At 31.0% G+C, this 21,042-nt stretch overlaps 1 protein-coding gene across 2 annotated transcripts in view; it reads right to left on the bottom strand.

The window, feature by feature from the left end:
- Positions 1-20,815, bottom strand: part of LOC105833566 (lachesin) — a 69,780-nt gene extending 48,965 nt beyond the window's left edge. Inside the window, exons 1-2 of one of the 2 annotated variants that reach the window (XM_012675399.3) lie at positions 20,653-20,815; positions 19,937-20,304 (exon numbers count right to left, since the gene is read on the bottom strand). In XM_012675399.3, the coding sequence (XP_012530853.1) occupies positions 19,937-20,075 (139 nt within the window). In that variant the 5' untranslated portion in view covers positions 20,076-20,304; positions 20,653-20,815. Of the gene's footprint in view, positions 1-19,936; positions 20,516-20,652 lie in introns of those variants that run through there. The other variant, XM_036286592.1, reaches the window with a different exon arrangement.
- Positions 20,816-21,042: the final 227 nt, after the last annotated feature.

Consider the following 21,042-nt stretch of genomic DNA (forward strand, 5'->3'; position numbering starts at 1 on the left):
ATGTATGCAATTTCTAAATACATTGTACGTACATAATTAGTATAAACTTTGTTGCACGTTATATGTATATATACATTGCTGTACATTATACATTCATACATTATGCCATTTCTAAAAATATACATTACACATACATAATTTTTATACAATGTACGACGAAGTTTATACAAATTATGTATGTGCAATGTATGTTTTAAAAAATGGCATAATGTATATATGTAAAATGTACAGCAAAGTATATATATATATATATCACGTACGACAAAGGATATGGATATGGATATTTTATATTTTATGTATATACAAACAATGTGAAAAATTATTTTCATTATTTCATAAAATTATTTTCACTGTCACCGCTACGTGGCGTTTTCTCTCGTGAACAAAGTGCACTTTTTAGTGAATAAAACACGGACTCGCCAAAGAGCGTAGAAACAAGTAAGATTCTGCCATCGATATATTATACTAGACCGAGTTCGATATGTCAGTCTATAAAAAGTATCGAGAAAAATAAGAACAGAATTATAAAAACTTATTTAAAAAAAATGTTTAAATTAAATTTAAATAAATTTAATTTATTTTAAATTAACAAAAAAACTTATTGAGAAAAAAATTACAATACAAGCACATTTAGTGTCTAACTAATGCAATGCATATTTTTTAAGTATATTCCATGTACATACCATAAATGTTTACTGGGTATCTAATGTGTGTAAAAATGTATATATATGATATATACATATTACATGTAATAATAAACATACAAAATATACATATATACAGTGTACATATCATATACATATATATATACTATGAATCTCTTCTATGTATATTAATCCGGTTTCATTTGCACATACATTTCACATTCATTGCACATTACATCAAAAAAGTAAATACCTGCATGAAATGTGCAATATACATAAATGTACGTACAATGTATGTACTAAGTGTATTTCTTGTGTGTGTGTGTGTGTGTGTGTGTGTGTGTGTGTGTGTGTGTGTGTGTGTGTGAATATTGCAATGCGATGTTGCAATATACAATATATATTGCAGCATTGCATTGGAATATTTTTAAAAGTAAACATATTATTATTGCTGTAATGTTACAGCAACATTGCAGCTACATTTCGTAATATTTTTGCAATGCGTTCTTTATTGTAATCTTATAATAAAATATTTTTGCAATACAACTTTCTACATGCCATACGAGATTAAATTGGATAAACATTTGCACATATACGTGCAAATCCAGATCATATTCCACTTAACTGTACACCCCGTTAAAGGTAACGATTTTGTTTTTGCAACTATATTGAAAGTTTTTCATTTTAAAAAGCGAATTATCAGCGTGTTATATTTATTACATTGATTTGCTTGTAAAGCAAAATCAATTACATTGAATATCAGCGCCGAATTTGTTCCATACGATCACGTTGGATGATAAGAATAAAAGGAGCTCTCTCGCTATGCGAATAACTCGTTGTATTTCGAAATACATTGATTTTGCGAATTTTGGCAAAAGGAGTGTACGAGCAAAGCAATTAAAGGAAAAGCTACGAGAGCATCTGCGTAACAATACATTATGGAAGTCGAAACGAACGAATATATATGAAAATCCACACGAGACAAAGGATTGCACTGGAGGATTTCTCAATTACCAAAATGGAATGTGTGATAAGCGCAAGGGGAGGGATATAACGAGGGATGAGAATAGACTATCGCAGACGGTCGACGGTGACAGTAAAGTGACAAGCGGTCCGACGGGACTTTAAGCTTCAGAATGTCACGAAAATTTAGCAAAACGGTTAGAGAGGCTACCCAACGAGAAATCCTTTCGTTCCGCAAAATAAATACTTTCTTCTCGCAGTTCTGTGCGACAGATTTCTGTCGGGCAAATCTTTATTATAATATTAAACGTTTCAAAATCTCGACAAAAATTATATTACAACAAGGAATATAATACGAAAACGCAGGAACAACGATTTACGCGCGCCACAAAACGTGAAGTTTCAACGAGGAAGGAAAATGTTTAACAGTTTCTTTTCATTCCATTAACTCGTTCATGTGATCGAGTCTTACGCCATATCAGGGAATCTTCCAGGAAGGAATTAGACGGATTCTAGTGCAGACATGGAGGGCTTACCATAGAGCATGAGAGCATCTGATACGAGCGACCACCTGCCTCGTATTTCAACTTCTCTCGACTTTGCCGGTTCCTTCACATTATACGTCGCGTATCATGATGCTATAAAAATGCAAAAACTTTGCATTTTTTTAAACTTGCTGCTTTTTTCTTTAGAGAATGCATTCCTGTGTACACAAGATGTTTTTGAATTGACGATGATAAAATAAAAAGAAAACGATTCTCCTCATGAAGAATTATATCAAGAAATATATAATAAAATAAGTAGTATTTTTTTCTTTTATACAAGGCTTTGCTTTCAAGAATATTTAAAAAATTTCTAATTTTTTAAATTATTTTCTCAAAAACAAAGTCTTGTATGTACAAAAAATCATATTTTTTACATATTTTCTAATAAAAAATTATTCCCTTTTCGATTTGTACTACAATCTCAAAAGTACTTTGTGTTCACACTCTCTGTAATTGAATCATAGGTAAACAAACTTTATTATATTTTCAAGTTTGATAAAAAAATAACAAAGTTGTACATATGACCAAAGAAAAGAAGTAAAAAAAAGAATCGATCGCCTTAGGTAACAAATTAGTAGAAAAATTAATTTGAACGTTACTCTAAAAGATAATTTATACTTTATCATATCACTTCTTTAAACGTTGTGCTAAACTCCCAAGACGTAAAATTAATTTTATTGTTATTTTGGCATAAACGAGTTTTGATCTCAAATGTATTTGTAAATATGTCATATAATATAAAAACGACATTATTGACAAAAGTAATCATTCGTAAAACAGTAACTCTTCGGACCATGATTCGTAATAAAGTGAATAAACTCAAACACTCAATTGGAATAATAATCGTGTTACGCGCGTTTCGGTAAAGCTGCTGTCGATATTCAATCGCGAATTCCGTCGATGCCGTATAATCCAAATCGGTTAGCACTACGATCATTGATAGTTGCAGATTCCAAATGCGGAAAAGAGAAAAAAAAACGAAATGTTGCATATCGAACGAAATATCACGTTCGATCCTCATATCGAGCCGGAAAATTGTGCTCCGGGCGCGCGAAATGGACTCGAATCAATTTTTTTCTTCTCCCTATCCAACCCTCTTCTCTTCAATCCCTGCATTCCCGTTTTTTCTGTCTGCCCCAAATATATCCTCGCACGCCGCATAGCTTGAAAACGAAAATATATGTACCGATCAGAGGGAAGGGAGAGCTGTTTGTTCGTGACTGCGAAACGAGATTTTTGCGGAAACTGAGAGAAAAATTGCAATCGAGATTTGGAGCGTTTCGATTGACGCGAACTTGGTCTTTTTTTTTTTTAACAGGACATTCGCTCGGGATCTATAGCAATGTATAACGACCTCTTGATCGTTACGTTCGTGCGGAATATTCGTCAGAGTAACTATGCTATTCTAAATTAACCCAACTTTTCGAAACTTAAAAAAAATTCGTTCTGCTCTGTGTATTTTTTGCTACAACGATTTTTAAGAATATATTTTTAGAATTGATACCTAAGGACAAATAGTCCTTAGGTATCATAATAAAACGAAAGCGTAAAAAAATATAGCTCACTTCTTTGTTTCCTAGGATACCCTATACGGATGCATGCACCTGTCTTCTCTGTATTTTTACGTATTTTATAATTAATTTGTGTAATAATATTTGGTATTGTTACATTCTTAAAATTTGTACGTATATACATGTACAACATTAATATGTGATTATTTCTTATTAATAAATTATAAAAAAAACAATTTCACACACACACACACACATAAAATTAGCCTTAAAATTTTCATATTTTTAAGATAAGTGATTTTAACTCTACTGTGATTTTGACTCTACCTGTAAAATTTTTAATGGCAGGTTCAATATGGTGGCCAAAATAACTATCAAAATTAAGATAGAAACTACTTAAAAAGATCATTTTTGCACTGTTTCTTTCACAAAAACTTAAGTTTGAAGAAATGAAAAAAATTGTCCATGTATAATCATATATATTTGTAATTCATAGAATATATATGATTATATATGGACAATTTTTTCTTATCTTTTCTACTTAGCTTTTTGTAAAAAAAGCAATGCAAAAATTATCTTTATAAATAATTGTTGTCTTTTCAATATGACTATTATTTTTTTATACCAAAGAAAAATTTTACAAAAGAAAAAAAATTAATGAAATTAAAAGAAGTATAAAGAAATATAAATATATTTTTTATATATTTATATATATATATATGTGTGTTTTTTATATGAAAATTTTTTTACCGGAAATTGAAGTCTAATATTAATAAAACTTCATAAATTTTTACTTCAAATTTCAATGAATAATCTAAAAAACTACCATGTACTAAAATCCAATAAAATATGTGTAAACAGAAAAATTTGTACAACAAATAATTAAAAACGGATATATAATCATTTGTCAATAAGTTAATACAAGTCTGTCCAAAAATGTAGATGCTAAAGCTCTGCCTAAATCAAGATCGGTGTGTCTATGAAGTTCAAAATATTGCTACACCAATTTTTTTATACACTCTTGTTTCTTACTATAGAAAATTTGAATGTATCTGACAGATATTTTGAATTTTGGTTGTAAGATTTGTAAAAATTATTCTATTGATCCTATATTATGATACAATCATAGAAATAGTAAATATAGAATGCAGTAAGAGAATTCTACTAAAATGGTCTAACATTTCCCTCCTTTTTCTTCAAAAATTTTTTTTCCCATACTTTATTTTAAATTTTTCCTCGCATAAAAATTTAGTTATTTTAGATTCTATTATTCAAGAGTAGCTTACAATTCAAATTCTTTTTTTAACCCTAATCCTACACTGTGAGGTAGAATAAACTCCACTGTGTGATTTTTGGCTTTAGTTTCAGACTTAGTTTTTTGCTTAGATTTATGAATTTTTTTGCTGCTTTAAAATTTAAATTGCCCGAATAACTTTTGGACATTATTTTTTAGAAATTTGAAGAATGTTAAAAAAATTTTTTAAGCCATAATGTTTGATAATATACAAGTAATAACCACTTAAAAAGGCTGGCAGTATTACGCCCCTTGTGTAAAATACCGAATTATTTGATAGTGTGTAGAATTAGAGTTAATAAAGAATTTTGAAAGTTTTACATTTAAATAAACTATTTTACTTCATTATAATTGTTTCAATATCAATCTCATATTAATTCCTTATTGTACTGTGGATCATATAAAGCCTATCAATTTATTTTTATGTATTTTATAAATAATTTGTGTAACATATTTGATATCATTATTTCTAAGACTTGTAAACGTAAATAATATAAATATATAACTATTTCTTTGTTTCTTCATCTGACACTGATTCTAAATTCGTCTATTTGCCTTACCTATATGTACGTAATATTGAGTTGGCAACTAAGTAACCACGGATTTCATTGATAGATAGTATTAGTTAATTTTTAGGTATATTCAAATATTTGAAATTTTAAACCCATATTGTTGTTTAATAGTGTGTATATCAATTGGCATTCAGTAAAAAAATGGTATTGATTGATTGTGTAGTTTTTGTTTTTAGGGTTGGCTGAAAAATGAAAAAACAAAACAAACATTTTCGACATATTTGTTTTTTTACTTCCGCAAAGAAAAAAACGCATCGTAATGAAGCATGCATGGTGCGTATGCATGGTGATGAAGCCTTAAAAGAACGGCAGTGTTAAGATTGGTTGGCTAAATTTCGTTCTAGAGATTTTTCACTCAAGGATGAACAATGCTCTGATCGTCCAGTTGAAATCGATGACAACCAAATCCGACGAGTAATTGATGCTGATCGTCATAGCACAACACGTAAAATTGCAGAGAAGCTCGGTGTATCACATATATGCATTGAAAAGCGTTTAAAACAACTTGACTATGTAAAAATCCGCAATTGCTTAGTTGTCAACCCTATATTTCATTACTAAAATTAGATTTTAACTTTTTGCAAAAATTTTTTTTAAACAATTACTTGTGTTTAATTAAAAATCATATATTTTTGTGATTTAAACTTCAAATTCTTGAGGCTAAAAATTGTTTTGTCGTTAATTATGTGTATTCCGCTAATGCAATGCGGAATTAGCAACTTTTGAACAGATATCTGAGATGATGCTTACTATCCTCTTTACTATTGAATTCAAAAGTCTAAAAAGTTTTTACAAAATATATGTAAATAATCCATTAGAATAGTTTTATATTAAGTTATTATTATTAATTATTGTTAATTATTATTTATTAATTTTTTATCTTATAACAACTATATTAAATTTGCCATTAAAAAAATTTAATTGTAGATTTGCAATTAATAGTTGTCTCAATAACTCCATATACTAAAATTTTATAAAATGTATTTAATAGAAAAATTTATGTGACAAAGAGTTTAACACACACACACATATCGCGCGCGCGCACGTAGCAAGCATGCACATGCATGCACGTACAAATTGCTATCTTAATCAAAAATAATAAATTAATTAAACACAAGCTGCTCAATTCAATTAATTAAAAAATGTATTTTTATTAATAATAAAAATAAACAATAAACAATTCCTTTTAAAAATAAAATTAATTTATCAACTTTTTGATCATACTTTTTACTAAAAAGCAATTCAATGTTTAGTTTATTAATTAAAAACATAAAAGTATGCTACACTTTTAGTATACATAATCTAAAAATATAAAAATATAATTTAAATATCTTAACAGAAATTTTTATTGCCGGCTCAAATGACTCAAAATTAAAAATACATTTATATTTAATATCGCCGCTACGAATCAGCATTAGATGTTCATTTGTATAATTAATCGTTTAAATTTATAATCACAGCCCGTACTGCGCGCCAACAAATTCGTCAGTCACTATCCGAAACAGTTTTTAGTCGGAATATGTAATATTACAAATTAAATTAACTAGTAATTTAATATCTTTTAATGCTACAAGCATCTATAAGAGCATTATTTAGATCCCAGAAAAAAAAACGGTTATTATTGCCCAGAAATTATTGCGAAAAATAATATGCGCAATATATGTTGGTGATTGTAAATTTAAACGATTAATTGAATTATACACGCACGTAAATATTTAGTGTTAACTTGTAACAGCGGTATATTTCTAATAACATAATTTCTTCACAAATCAATAAAATTTAAAGAAATACTAGTTTTGGTTAAAGTAATCACAGAAAATAAATCTCACATAATCTTATATAATTTCTACTTACTGATTAAACCACTAAAGAAAAAAGAAAAAAGGAAGGCTACTAGAAAAATATGTGTCTATCTTTATTTATTTAGAAAAAAATGAAGATACACACATGCAAAATACACCTAATAAGTAAGTTTATCAAAAAGAAGGAACAACCAGCCCTATGTCTATTAAAGCATCAGTACATTACTAATGTTACGTGACGCGGGCCTAAAATGACAGCGGCGATGATAGCATGGTGGGGGCAGAATTTGCGTCTCTCTATTTACTAGAACTCTATCATCAACTAATGAGTTTACCTAATTGGTTCTCCCTACACTAATTATACTTAAATAGAAATGGATTAATGAGGCTAACTATATTTGTTTTTATTTTTTAATTTTATTTAACTTTGTAAAAAATTGAAATTTTCTCTCATTTTCCCCTTTCTTCTTTTTTTGTTCAAAAGTAAAAAATTTCCCAAAATGGAAAATTTTTCCTTAAAGTAGAAATATTAATAGAGCGAGCATTTGCCTTTATTTGAGGGATAAGCATAAGATACACATATAAAAGGAGAAGAGAGAAATGTTTGATTGATCTTTCTCTTTTTGAACAAAAAAATAATTCTTTTGTACGTGCACCCTCCTACCTTGCACTCTTCAATGCTCGTTGTATACTTACTATCTCTCTATAGAGTCTATAGAGAGAGTCTATAGTATAGACAATGATGTGATAGGTTAAATAATATTTTTGTCGTTAAAATGTATATTGCGCAAGTATAATAAATGGCAATCTAATAATAAAGTACGCAATATAATTTTTATTTGTTTAGGACTTTTACAGATATATGATAAACGCAATATTCAATACACAAATAATTCAGGATTGGAAACGTTACTTCATAAAAATAACACGTTACCGTCACTTTTTTCCAAAAAAGTAACTCGTTACCGTTACTTGTTACTGAAAAAGTAACGATTCGTTACTTTTTCATTACTTTATTATCTTTATTAAAATTAATACTAATTGCTAGTTATCACATACACATCAGACATTATTATATCCTATTATTAAGTATAATCACGTAAAAATCACTTTTTAAATCGCATTATTGATTTTTTATTTAGTTTTAGCTTTTTTGAGAGCTTTGCAAAATACTACAGTAGAGTATTTTTTCATTAAATACTTTTATGATTATAAATCTTGGAAGTTTTAATATTTCGACGTAAAATGCAAAAATCTCATAAAGCATTAATTTCTGATAATTTTACCTAGATTTATGTACAAAGTAATAATAAGATTAAATAATTTGTGATAAAAAAACAAATAGTTCCTTTTTTTAAAAAAAGTACGTAATTTTGAATGTACAACTATCTTTTTTTTAAAGAACGATTATGTGTTTTTATTACACCAATTGATTTGTTCTATTATTTTATGTATGAATTTATTAAAGATTATCAAAAACTGAATTTTTTACAATACATTTTGTATTTTATATCTTATAATAATAATAAAATTTCAAATTTCTATAACTATATATGAAAATATTTAATAAAAAAATTCTTTATTATTACAGTATTTTGAAAAGCTTTTGAGATGATATAAAAATATTTTGTAAAAAAATTAGTATTTAACAATTTTTAGGAAAAGGAGAAGGAGGAAAAAATATTATGTATTTACATGTTGCGCATCTTTCCCCTTCTCTCTCCCCCCCCCCTTCCTCCCTCCCTCCGTGTGTGTGTGTGCGTGCGTGTGTCGGTCTGTCTCTCACTCTTTTTCAATATAAATTGGAATGATATATTAAATATAATACAAAATATAACGTGAAAACATTGTTTATAAAGAAAGACAGAGAAAGAGAGAAAGAGCACTTGCACACATGCACGTACATACATGTATGTATATGTACATAAATAATAGATATCATACAAATAATATTATCTATTGTATTCTTTCCCCTTCTTGTTTCTTTCATTTTATTTCTTTCTTTCTCCCTTTCTTTTATTTATATTTGTTTTCTTAAACTTTAAATGAAGTGTTCTTCTCCACCTTTCCTTTTTTTCTTTTTTACTTTTGACTTCATCAACTCTTTTTTAACTTTAAACATTAAAATTAATAATATCAACTTAAGAAAGGAAGAAAGCAAAAAAATCAGAACAGAAGAATATGCAAGAATGCACACATAACTGATTTGTTCAATCAATACAAATAAGAAAACAATACATTAACACAACATTACTAACGCGAGAAATGCCGAACATATATATATATATATATATATATATATATATATAGTAAAAAAATCACACAGAAGTACTTAGAGCAATACTTGTCAAGATTTTTTTCCGGCAATATTAATATTAATTGGCGCTATCTCTTTGTCAATACAGGAACTAATTAATAAGAAGTCTCATGCTAAACTAAAATTTCGTATATAAAATATTTTGCATAAATGCGCATCCACATATAAGCAAGTTAAATCACTTTAAATACAAACGTTCTTTAATATTTTAGCATCAAGCCTGCCAAATTTTGAGTTATTAATTACTGAAAATGGCCATATATAAAGGCTTGTATGATCAATAACTCGAATATTTGCTTTGTTTGCAATATTGCAAGACTTTTTTTATTTACAATGGTTTAAAAAGGAAGTATACGATAATCATCATTTTGTAGCGCTAAATTCAAGATATATATTTCTATGAATTGAATAAAATGATTTACGAAATAATTTGTAAATTTTATAATTCATGAAATATACTGTTTATTTTAAAAGCTACATATTTTGTAAATCTTTAATGTCCAAAAAATTAAAGTATTTGTGGAGAACATAATAAATGTTTTAAAAATATATAAAAATTCGGGACATTTTCTTTCAATTTAAATGTTCAACATTTCAATATTTTATATATGTACTGTGTAATCCATATAGATTCCATTTCCGGTATAGGGTACTCAACAATTTCTCATAAATTCTCATAAGCTTTTTCATCAATACTCAGAAATTTTGCATAAATTCTTAGAAATTTTTAGAAACAGTCAGAAATACTCAGATATTTTCAGAAATTATCAGAATTTTTCACTTTTTGTCTGAATTTTTCTGAGAAATATTTCAATTCTCAGAAATTCTTAGAAATATTTAGATATATTTAGAAATTCTCAGAATTAATAACAATTTTTTATTTTTTTCTAAGTTTTTGGGAAAAATATTTCAATTTTTATAAAAAATCTAAACAATTATGAAAAATTCTGAGAAAAATCTGAAAAATTCTGAGAAACTTTTCTACCAGCAGTATTAATTAAATACTAAAAACAATAATAACAATTTTATTTAAGTTGCATAAAGCTTCTAAAATCTTGGCTTGAATAAATAATCGCTAGGTATAACTTGGGAAAGATGACGATTCCCAATTGGGAAATAAATTCTTTTTTCTGTGTACCTTTTCATTCATAATTTTGTTGTTTTAGAACGCAATGCTAATTAATATAACTTATTTTACTTAAAATGTTTATATTTAATCAAAAATAATGGTCTAACCTTATTGAATCAAATTTTTTATACGCCCTAACAAAATACTAATATACATTTATTTAGATTTACTTTTTTGTTTAAAAGATATTTTATTATTTACTTAAAACTGTATTAAAATAATGATTTTTGCTGCATAAGTTATTATAAACCAAATTTTTCATCATTTTCTTGTTTACAACTAAGGGCCAAAATTCGTGTATTTACGATAAAAATTTTTTTGTTAAATAGAAATAAAAAAACAAGTACAATTTTTGTGTAACATATAACGCATAAAAGAATTAATCAATCGGAATCCTTTATTGCTACTTTGGGGAAAAAAATACAAGATTCTGATTGATTTTTTTATGCGTTATGCATTATGCTTTATTCAAAAAGTCTGTGCTTCTATTTTAAATCTATGAAGTTTGCAGTTTACCAAAATTCAATAACTTTGTTGGTATTATAGAGTTAAAACATCCTTAAGTGATATCACTAACTTTGAATAGATATAAATGAAAACTTTAACTATAGCCTATTCCCAAATTCTTTATGAAAATTGACATTGATAATACAAACTTTAAATGAGGGTCTCTCTTTCTCTCTCTCTCTCTTTCTCTTTCTTCGCACACGCGCAAAATTAACTCGGAAATAAACTTTCTGAACATTTGAGCAAATATCGTTTATCGCGCAAAAACGACAAGTAGAAAATAATTTCTTCGCTGATAAATTTTTGGACACAATTATAATAAATTTATTGCAGGTGCACGCGTTACATCATCCCGATACGTGTATGCGTATAAGGATACGTCTTCGATTATATAAGATACAGAGTCGGTTGTTCCAACTTCTTGGTAAACTTACCTATCAGGTAAATATATGTTTTTATTTATTTATTTAAGAAAAGAAATAAAGATAGACACATGCTTACCTGGTAGATAAGTTTACCAAGAAGTTGGAACAACCGGCCTATAGAGAAATAAAATACCGTTTAATTTACATGTAAAGTGATATAATTAATGTGTAAAAAAACCAAACGTATCGAAGATAATAATAATTGTCCTTTATTACGTTTCGTCCGTCGACATTATTAAGCACGCAGGTATAATTGGACATTCAAATAAATTGTAATTACCGTAACTTCTACCACGATAAAATTCGTATACTAGCTATTGTGTGATGTTTACAGTGCAGCACGTAATTACTACAGAGTTAGTCTTTCCCAAGTGAAAATGCCGTGTTTTAACATTTGAAATAGATTACTTGCGTATTTTTATTTGCTGAATCCGATTATGATTATCCACTTTGTCGGATGACTATTCACCATTATAAATGCTTGTTTTTTATCAATGCAACTACCCAATGTGCGACACATATTTGGAAAAATTTCAACGTCAAGTGATAATAATATTGTAACGTTTTATTTCTCTTCACTGTTGCACATTTCATCGTTACTATTTTGCATTTTGTACGAGTTTCACGAAGAGCATGGTATAGTTAATTAACGTTTTGCGTACGTTACTCTTTCTCTCTACAACCATACCGTTAATTATTCCCATCCTGAACAATAATAAATTTATCAACATTATTTAAATCACACTGAAACTAGGTCTGGCTTTTGAGTTTCAACCTAGTAACGTATAGCGGTTCTTTTTGTCACTCAATGTTTAAATTTTCCATACAATTCAAATAAATTATTTTAAACAAAATTGTTTATCTAAGATTAACATTTACATGCACAAGCATACATACAATTTTGTTGTTCGGTTTTTTCGGCAATACAACAAAAAATAAAAATCTTTTAAGAGAGTATTCTATTTTATTAAGGCCGAAAAAGCCAGTTTTCAAAATTTTTTTTAGAAAAAGATATTGACTAATTAAAAAATTAATTTCATAAATATATCCACACAGCACAATGTCTAAAGTTGAGATATAAGACGTCCTATGACCTGATTTTTGACATCGTGTTGTCTGAGATTTATCATTTTTGTAAAATATGATAATATTTTTTATTATTGCATATTACCCAATTGATAATGGCATTGGATAATGTGCAATAATAAAAAATGACATTATAATTTAAATATATCAATAAATATTTAAAAAGTTGCATCTCTTATAATTGCGCGCGCTCTCTATCCCCCCCCCCCCTCTCTCTCTCTCTCATACTTTGTATAATATAGTACAATTCTTAAAAACGGGTTCTCTTCAAGGTTCAACGAAGGAAAATACTTTCTCAAGTAAATATTTTGCTTCCATACGGATTAACAAAAATCAGGTCAGAAAATAGCTCTATATCGATATGTCAATACTTCAAGATTATAATTATTTCAGTCACTGACATAAGAGGAAAATAATCAATCGATCGACCAATCGGGACGGTGTGCAATGCGCGTTGACGGAAATAGATCTAGCAGTTGCCTTACGCTAGTTCCGCGGCGGTCGTGTTCCAGCAGTTGCAAAATTTATACCCGGACGACAGCATCGAAGTTTTCTTAATAACGGAATCCTGAATTCCGGCTGTTTTACGAAGTAGGTCGTGCTCCGTGCACGATTTCCTAGGTCGTATCTCCATTTCCTGCGTTCGCGCGACTTCCGTATCTATCCGACCGGCTCCATATCGGAGTTACTCCTCCGGGGACATAATTTCAAAATAGAAACTATGCCCCCTTACAAAGCTGAAGACGTTCCGTGTTTTAATAAGACGATTGATAGCGCAAATATGCCTCAAGCCGTTATCTCTCTTTGACTTTGGCCAACTAATTCGTATGTTATTTCGGATTGAAAATTCCTGCGTCCTCGTATAAAAAATCTATGTTTCTGCCTTCGTTGTTGTCATTTAAAATGTCTACTAAAGCGCATGCGGGACGCTCCGCGTAAAAGCGTTGATACACGTAGATGAAAAGTTTTCTCATATATCAAGACAACATGCAGAAGAAAAGAACGTTTGCGCACGCCGCGCCGCATGGCACCGCATGAGCATCAAGTTGCATACGTGCCTGCGTGCCTGCGTGTGCGATGAATGAAATTAACTAACAAAGTTAGGTTAGGTTAGGTTTGCGCAAACCCTATTCTGAAAATTAACAGAATTTTTTAAATGGAATAGTTCGGATAGAAATAAGTAATTCAGATAGAAAACACTCTACAAATGCCAAGTAAATCACGGTTCCCATATTTAAAAGCGTAACATCAAAGATGCGACAACTAAAACATTATAAATTCATATTGATTTAAGGATGTATCGGACTAAAGTTCAAAATGGTACAAAGTTGCTAAAAACTTGTGAAATTGTTCTTTTAGTTTTCCTAATGTACTGCAAAAAATTGAAAACGCATCCACTAAACGGTTGCTAAATTATAACTATTTTAATTTTCATTGATTTTACATGGCATCCTTTTCTATCTTATGGAAAAAAACGATCTTGACGGATAAACAGCTAAAAAAATATAGAAGAAATAGTACCAGTGTTTTGAATTTTTTTGTACATCTAGTATACGAATAGATGAAAATATCTGCCAAGTTTCAATTGTCTTCACTATACCGTTTTAAAGAAATAAAATATAACTTGTGCATTTTCACTATCAAAAGTTTAAACTCATAAGTGAAAAAAATCGCAAATACGTGAAAAATACCTTTGTAAAAGTAAAAATAAGACTCCAACTATCGTTCAAGTTTCTTACATCTAAATTTATTATGCGTTAGGCGTAGATATTTAAGTATTTCAAATTTCATGCACTTTTGTCTAAGATTGTATGTCCGATACACACACCCTTAATATACCTCTTATTTGCTATATAATAATAACATAATTTAAAAAACAAAGTTTTTTAATTAAAAGCTTTTTATTAAAAATTTTTAATACTATATTTATAAATACAATTTAATTTATTTAATTGTAAAGGAAATTCCCAAGTCTTTACTTAGTGTATTGATTTTTATTAGATTTTTTTTCTTTACAGGTAATTATATAATAGGAATTTTTGAATTATATTCCCAGTAAACAATTTTAAATATAAAAAAATACATAAAAATATATAATAACGTACGAAATATGTTGCACATCAAGCGACACAGTAACGGCATTACACCAAGTACATAACAAATCGTGCTATAATGCAAACTTCACTTTGCAAATGTCGCGGCGCTACTTAAACTTTATCTAGAATTTAGCTGCCAAATTCACTTTTACTTAAAATATCTTAGAAACTAATTATAATTAAAATTATAATTTAATGGCAATTTTATTATATAATATTGATGTGAGTTTTCGATTGTAACCAGTCCAAAATTAAAATCGGTACCCTCAATCCTGATATCTCGAAACCTCTTACCCAAACAAGTTCATTTGTGTCATTTTCCATAGATTAGATTTACATATACACACATACGTAAAGCCAGTTTGTCAGTTAAGGGGCTTCACAATGTGCTTACATACGATTTTATTTTACTAATGTCTCTAAAACCAAAGCATAAAACAACTTATTTGGTTATACAACTTATGCAAATAACTTATGTAAATAATCATATTTCAATGCAATTGTAAGCGTTATTTACACGGAGCGATTTGCTTGTCGCTAACGTCTTTTATCGTCACACTTCCAAACCAAAATTCCGAGAAAATTTGCTAGGATTAAACAATTTACATGTTGCTAATAAACATTACAAAGTTGCCAGCATTTCAGCGTTTTCTATTCGCTAGTGTTTATAATTTTAAAGTCGCGGCATCTAGTGATCGCTGTGACATGAATAATTTTCATAATCACACTTGATTAAACAGCCAAGTACACGCACAGCGAGACCAACAGGGCATTTATTATCCAGTAAAAATTTCATCATATTTAATCATATTTAATTATATTAAATTATATGAAAATACATATAATTATGTGCAATTTTTGTACAATTATATATTTATATAACGCTGCCTACTTCTATATCAACAACAAGCGTCGAAAATTTATCGCGGCAATTATTAAATGCCGCGATTTTAAAATTGTAGACGCTAGCGAATTAAAAAATTCATTGACCAAATTCGCTGACGTATCAAGAGGCTCATTCAAAAATAAATAAAAATCGTTCCGTGTAATATAACGGTTTTGATATACTACACGTCGCAAACGTGCGCTTTATGCGTGCTATTGAATTGTTTACGTGATATTTCTTACTTTTTAAAAATAAATTGATAATCATTTATACGAATTATCATTTACTAACTCCACGATGATAACTGCACATAAAATTAGCGCAACAGGAGAATCGATCAGCATCGCGAAAAAGAGATTACATTTCGATACATTTGAGTATTGATTTGATATCTTCTTTATGAGTGGATAAATGTTAAATGAATAATGTATCAATATAGATTAACTTTAATCTCGGTTTAAGTTACTTGTTCTTTTTTTAGTTTTAAGAATTAGAAAAAGTTATAGAGTAAGTGAAATTAAAATTTATGTTAATTTACTTTGATGGAAATAAACATAAATAGATCTGAATAAACTTTAATGAATATTTATTAAATTTTATCAGTATATGTAAAAAGTTTGATTTAATTTGTTACTTTTTCATTAAATTTACTGATAAGATTAATTTGTTACTACTCATTAAATAAGTACTGATAAGATCTATTTTATATAAAAATTAAATAAACAGCAAATCAAAGATTGAATAATTTTTGAACCAATAAAACAATTGTTTTCTAATTTTATATACGCAGAGAAAAAATTAAGATTGTCACAATATGTTATTTTTCACCTTTCCATACAAAAAAGTAACACTCTGAAAATAACATTATTTGCTCCAATCTTAGCAAATAATTACTATATACATATGTGTTACAACCATAATTTAAGTGGCAACCATATTATATAGATGACGACACACACATACACACACACAGAATGTTGTGTAAAATAAAATAGAATCTGTTCATATGCAATTTTTAGCAGCAAATTGATGATAGAAACAAAACAGCTCTACATACAGTGTAGTAATTGAATGTAGATTGATAGCAGAAGTAAAACAAAAATCTGCTGCCAATCTGCCATTAGACTAACTTGGATTATATCGGTAGATTAAAAAAAAACGGTTTAATACGAACATTAGTAATCTACTGGTATACTACAGACGTTTCACTGGAATGATATGTACAAGAAGAAACATAATGACACGTGTCAATAATAAATTTTCTTTTTTAACGCGCGCGCGCGCATATAGTATATATATACATTAGAAAAAAAAGAAAAAAATTATTAATGACACTTATCATTGGTACATAGAAAAATGTAAAAAAAAGATGGAACATGAGTGGTCGGACTCCGTGAGATAGTTGGCAGTAGCCATATGGTATGTGTTATTTAGATAAAAAGTGCAACCACTACAGAATGACTTTTTGCCGGAGGGAAGGTTAAAGGCAAAGAGTTGAACGGTCATCCCGAGGGGGTTACGTCGGATTTTTCTTTTCGTGTAATAGTTAACCTTATGCGTTTAAACGGATCGTTAAGTTGATTTCCGAATAAATAAATTTTAATTTAAACGACGTTAGCGTCGTTTTTCTTCCTCTCTCTCTCTCTCTCTCTCTCTCCCCCCCTCCTCTCTCTCTCGGCATTCGATATCCAAATGACGCTAACGAACATGTTTGAAATTTTGACAAATTTCGTGCGAGGATTTTACCTTCCGCGCGTGATCCAGAAACAATGCAAATGTCGTTATTCGTCTGTCACACACATTAACGGTTATATACGAAAAGTTGTTCCACATCGCATCCGCAGATACGCATTGTTATTTTGCATATTTGCGTATCTATGTATTCGAAGTAATATATGTGTTATAAATGTTTGCTATGCTTACTTCAAACTTATTACGGTTAATACCAATATACACTATCCCCTAACGTAATATCACACGACATGCATAACTTTATGTGTCTACATCAAGCAACAATGCGCATATAATGACGGTTAAATTTAATAGAGCAAAACGATAAAGCGATCTGCCATAAGCTCAATTCCGTTCTATCGTAAGCACCAAACAGCTGGAATAGAATAAAGTAGAAGCGAGCGCGAGGGAGGTACAAGAGGAAAGGAGACAACACGCGTTTGCTCGATTTCACCTGTGAAACCATCGAGGAACTGTCGCGCATCCTGCGATAGACGTTTACTGATGACCCGTCAAAAATTGATTTTCGCATTTTGCTGCTGTCGATACGTGTTACTGCGCGCACACTTCATACCTTACAACTCAACCACTGTGTACATACGTGATCTGGAAAACACGAAACACGAGAAATATCGTACACAATGTCAACGTGCAAGGTATGTGCTCGAGGAATATTTAAAAAAACGAAATAGAGAGAGAAAGAGAGAGAGAGAGAGAGAGAGAGAGAGAGAGAGAGAGAAAGACAGAGAGATGTGTCGGTGCTGTTCCAAAATGACCTTCAGAAAGCGACCTTTACCGCGAGAACTACTTACGTGGTAGATTTAACGACTTTGCCCGCGGTTAAAGCTATACGCTTTGCAATTAATTCTCTAAGTTCTGCCGACAAGCAAATCAATGCAAATCCTTGAACAAAATCCCTTACGACGCTTTGCTTCTCGTAATAACTCCGTCCAACATCGAATTTGCCTATCCAAACTGCCGTTAAAAGCGCAACTACGCGATCGGACGACCTATGTCGATGATTAACATCGTTTCGACAATGAAGGAATTGAATCGACCATATCATTCATAAAGTTCTGCATTGTATAGATTGATGAGCTAATGAATATTTATGTCGACTGCTTCTATAATGATCAAATGTTTCAATTTGTTTTGGATACTATTTACGGTAATAAACTAAATTGAGGAAGAATTATCAGTGGCTGTTGCCAAAATAAGAAAATCGAAATATAGTTTCGAAAATTCTAATCATAAATAAATAATTTTTGAACAACAAAAACAGCAGAACGGGAAACTAAAATTAAGAACTATAAATTTATAATATCTATCAATAAAGATCGAACAATAAGCACGAGCAAACAATTTCACGAGTTCAACCATGCTTTATAAGTTCAAATTTTGATTCAATCTTTTGAGTCTTATGAGTATTACAAATATAGGATATTTGCAAAACTTTCTATTCAAAATATTTACAATTTATTCTAAATCACGAAAATGTTTTTAGTCTAATTTATTCGATAACAATTGCGGCGCTCAATCTCATACACTAATCTTATCAAAAGGGAGAAGCATTGACAAAGATTAAATTAAAACGGTTTCTTATCCAAGGAACACAAAGAAATTAATGTTAAAATTAACAGTTATGGAAATAATGAACGAATGAAACTTTTTCACAATTTCTGTAGTGCGCATAGACGGATCACGTGGTTTGTGACCATGATTTAGCAGATAGCAAACGCACGATTGAAAAAAATTGCGCTGTTTCCTAATGTACATGATTTCATAACGTTACAAGATTTCTTAGTCTGAATTTGAGATTTTTATTTTCAAAAATCTGAAAATCGCAAGAAGGCGGAAAGGAAAGAAGCGAGAACGATGAAGCGAACGAAATGAAGTTTACTCCGATGAAATGAGGAGAACACGATTCCGTTGCTGTCGAAGTAGCTTTTCTTCCATGAGAAGAAAACGCGCGAGGTAGCAGAGAGGTGAAAGAAAGGTAGCGAATCCAAGCGAGCAAACGGCAATAAAATTCATCTCAAAAACCTTTCGCATGGAACCTTGTCTGTTTCTATTTATGTCAGAAGTTGGCAGAAATAGTGGAGAAACAACGTTTCGAATTCATAACATCGGTTACGCGCAAGGCGTTATTGTGAATTCTTTCAATCGAAACTCGAAGAATGGGAGAATCCCATAAAACACGCATACATTTGTATATGATTTTTATACGCCACTACGATTTCTCTTTACTTGCGACAAGATACATTACATCCCACTACGAGCGTGACTAGAAAAGTAAATATAGGAGTACATAGATCGTACAGAAGCAGAAAGCGATCGTAAGATGAATTTTTTGTGTTAAAAAAATTCTGAGATGATCATAAAACAAGACTCGTATATGCTGTCGTATATGCTGTATAGAGAAATTTACCTTGAGAAAACGCGGAACGTGCAATGCCGTGCACAACGCCGTCGATGCCGACGAATATAAGAAGCGGTGCCAGGGCTGCGAGCATCGGGACTGTCCTGGAACGCGCGGCATTCACACTACCGCGGGCCTGCAGCGTCATTCCTGTTCCCCGACGCACTCGCACGATCTCCGATCGCGCTTCTCCCGGGTGCAATGTCCTATATCACCCGCGATCTTGCTCTTCCCACGCGATTGGTCCACGATTAGCGCACCTGGTGTCGCCTGAAGCGCCTTCTGCGCGCCTGGCACGTGCTCCGTGCAGCTCCCGGCCGAGCGCTTTCGCTCATTTCCGTGCGTTCGTACGCGTACCGCGAATTACCGTTCCGGTGCTAACGACACCGTTGCAAAGCCGTGATACGTCGGTAAAACGATTCGGTACGCATCGGCACAGTGACTCAAGGTCACGAACGCGCCGTTCGCGAAGGGAGAATAACGTTGAGAATGAAAGGGATAGATAGATAGATAGATAGAGAGAGAGAGAGAGAGAGAGAGAGAGTGTGTGTGTGTGTGTGTGTGTGTGTGTGTGTGTGTGTGTGTGTGTGCGCGCGCGTGTGTGTAAAAGATAAAGAGAGAAAGAGAGAGAGAGAGAGAGAAAAAGAGAAAGAAAGAGAAAGAGAAAACGAGAGAAAGGGAGGGAGCGAAAAACACTTCGGTACGTAAGAGAGAATCTACGAGACCTCGCTCCCCTTCTCCCGAGGCTGGTCCTGGTCTCTCTGTCCCGGGCCGTAGACTGCTGCCTGGAAACCCTCGGAGTACGGAGTACGCTCGTGCCTCCACCACCCTCATCCCCTACCGCGCAAGCACCCGGACTTCACGTCCCGTCCCGCGACTCACCGCCGATAAACTTCCTACGGGCACCCTCCGATACTCTCTCTCCCTTTTCCTCTCTCTCTCCCCCCCCCCTCTTTCTTTCTCTCTCTAGCTCTTTCTGTCTCTTCTCCCCTCTTCGTTGAGCAGCCCGCACCAGGAACAGTCTAGTAGCGCTTGCGCCCTCGTAACTGTGCCCTGATGCCCGGGCACTGCCGCTGCCACTGCTGCTGCCTCTACCTCTACCTCTGCTTCTGCTG

This window comes from Monomorium pharaonis, chromosome 5, assembly GCF_013373865.1.
Source record: "Monomorium pharaonis isolate MP-MQ-018 chromosome 5, ASM1337386v2, whole genome shotgun sequence".
Lineage (NCBI taxonomy): Eukaryota > Metazoa > Arthropoda > Insecta > Hymenoptera > Formicidae > Monomorium > Monomorium pharaonis.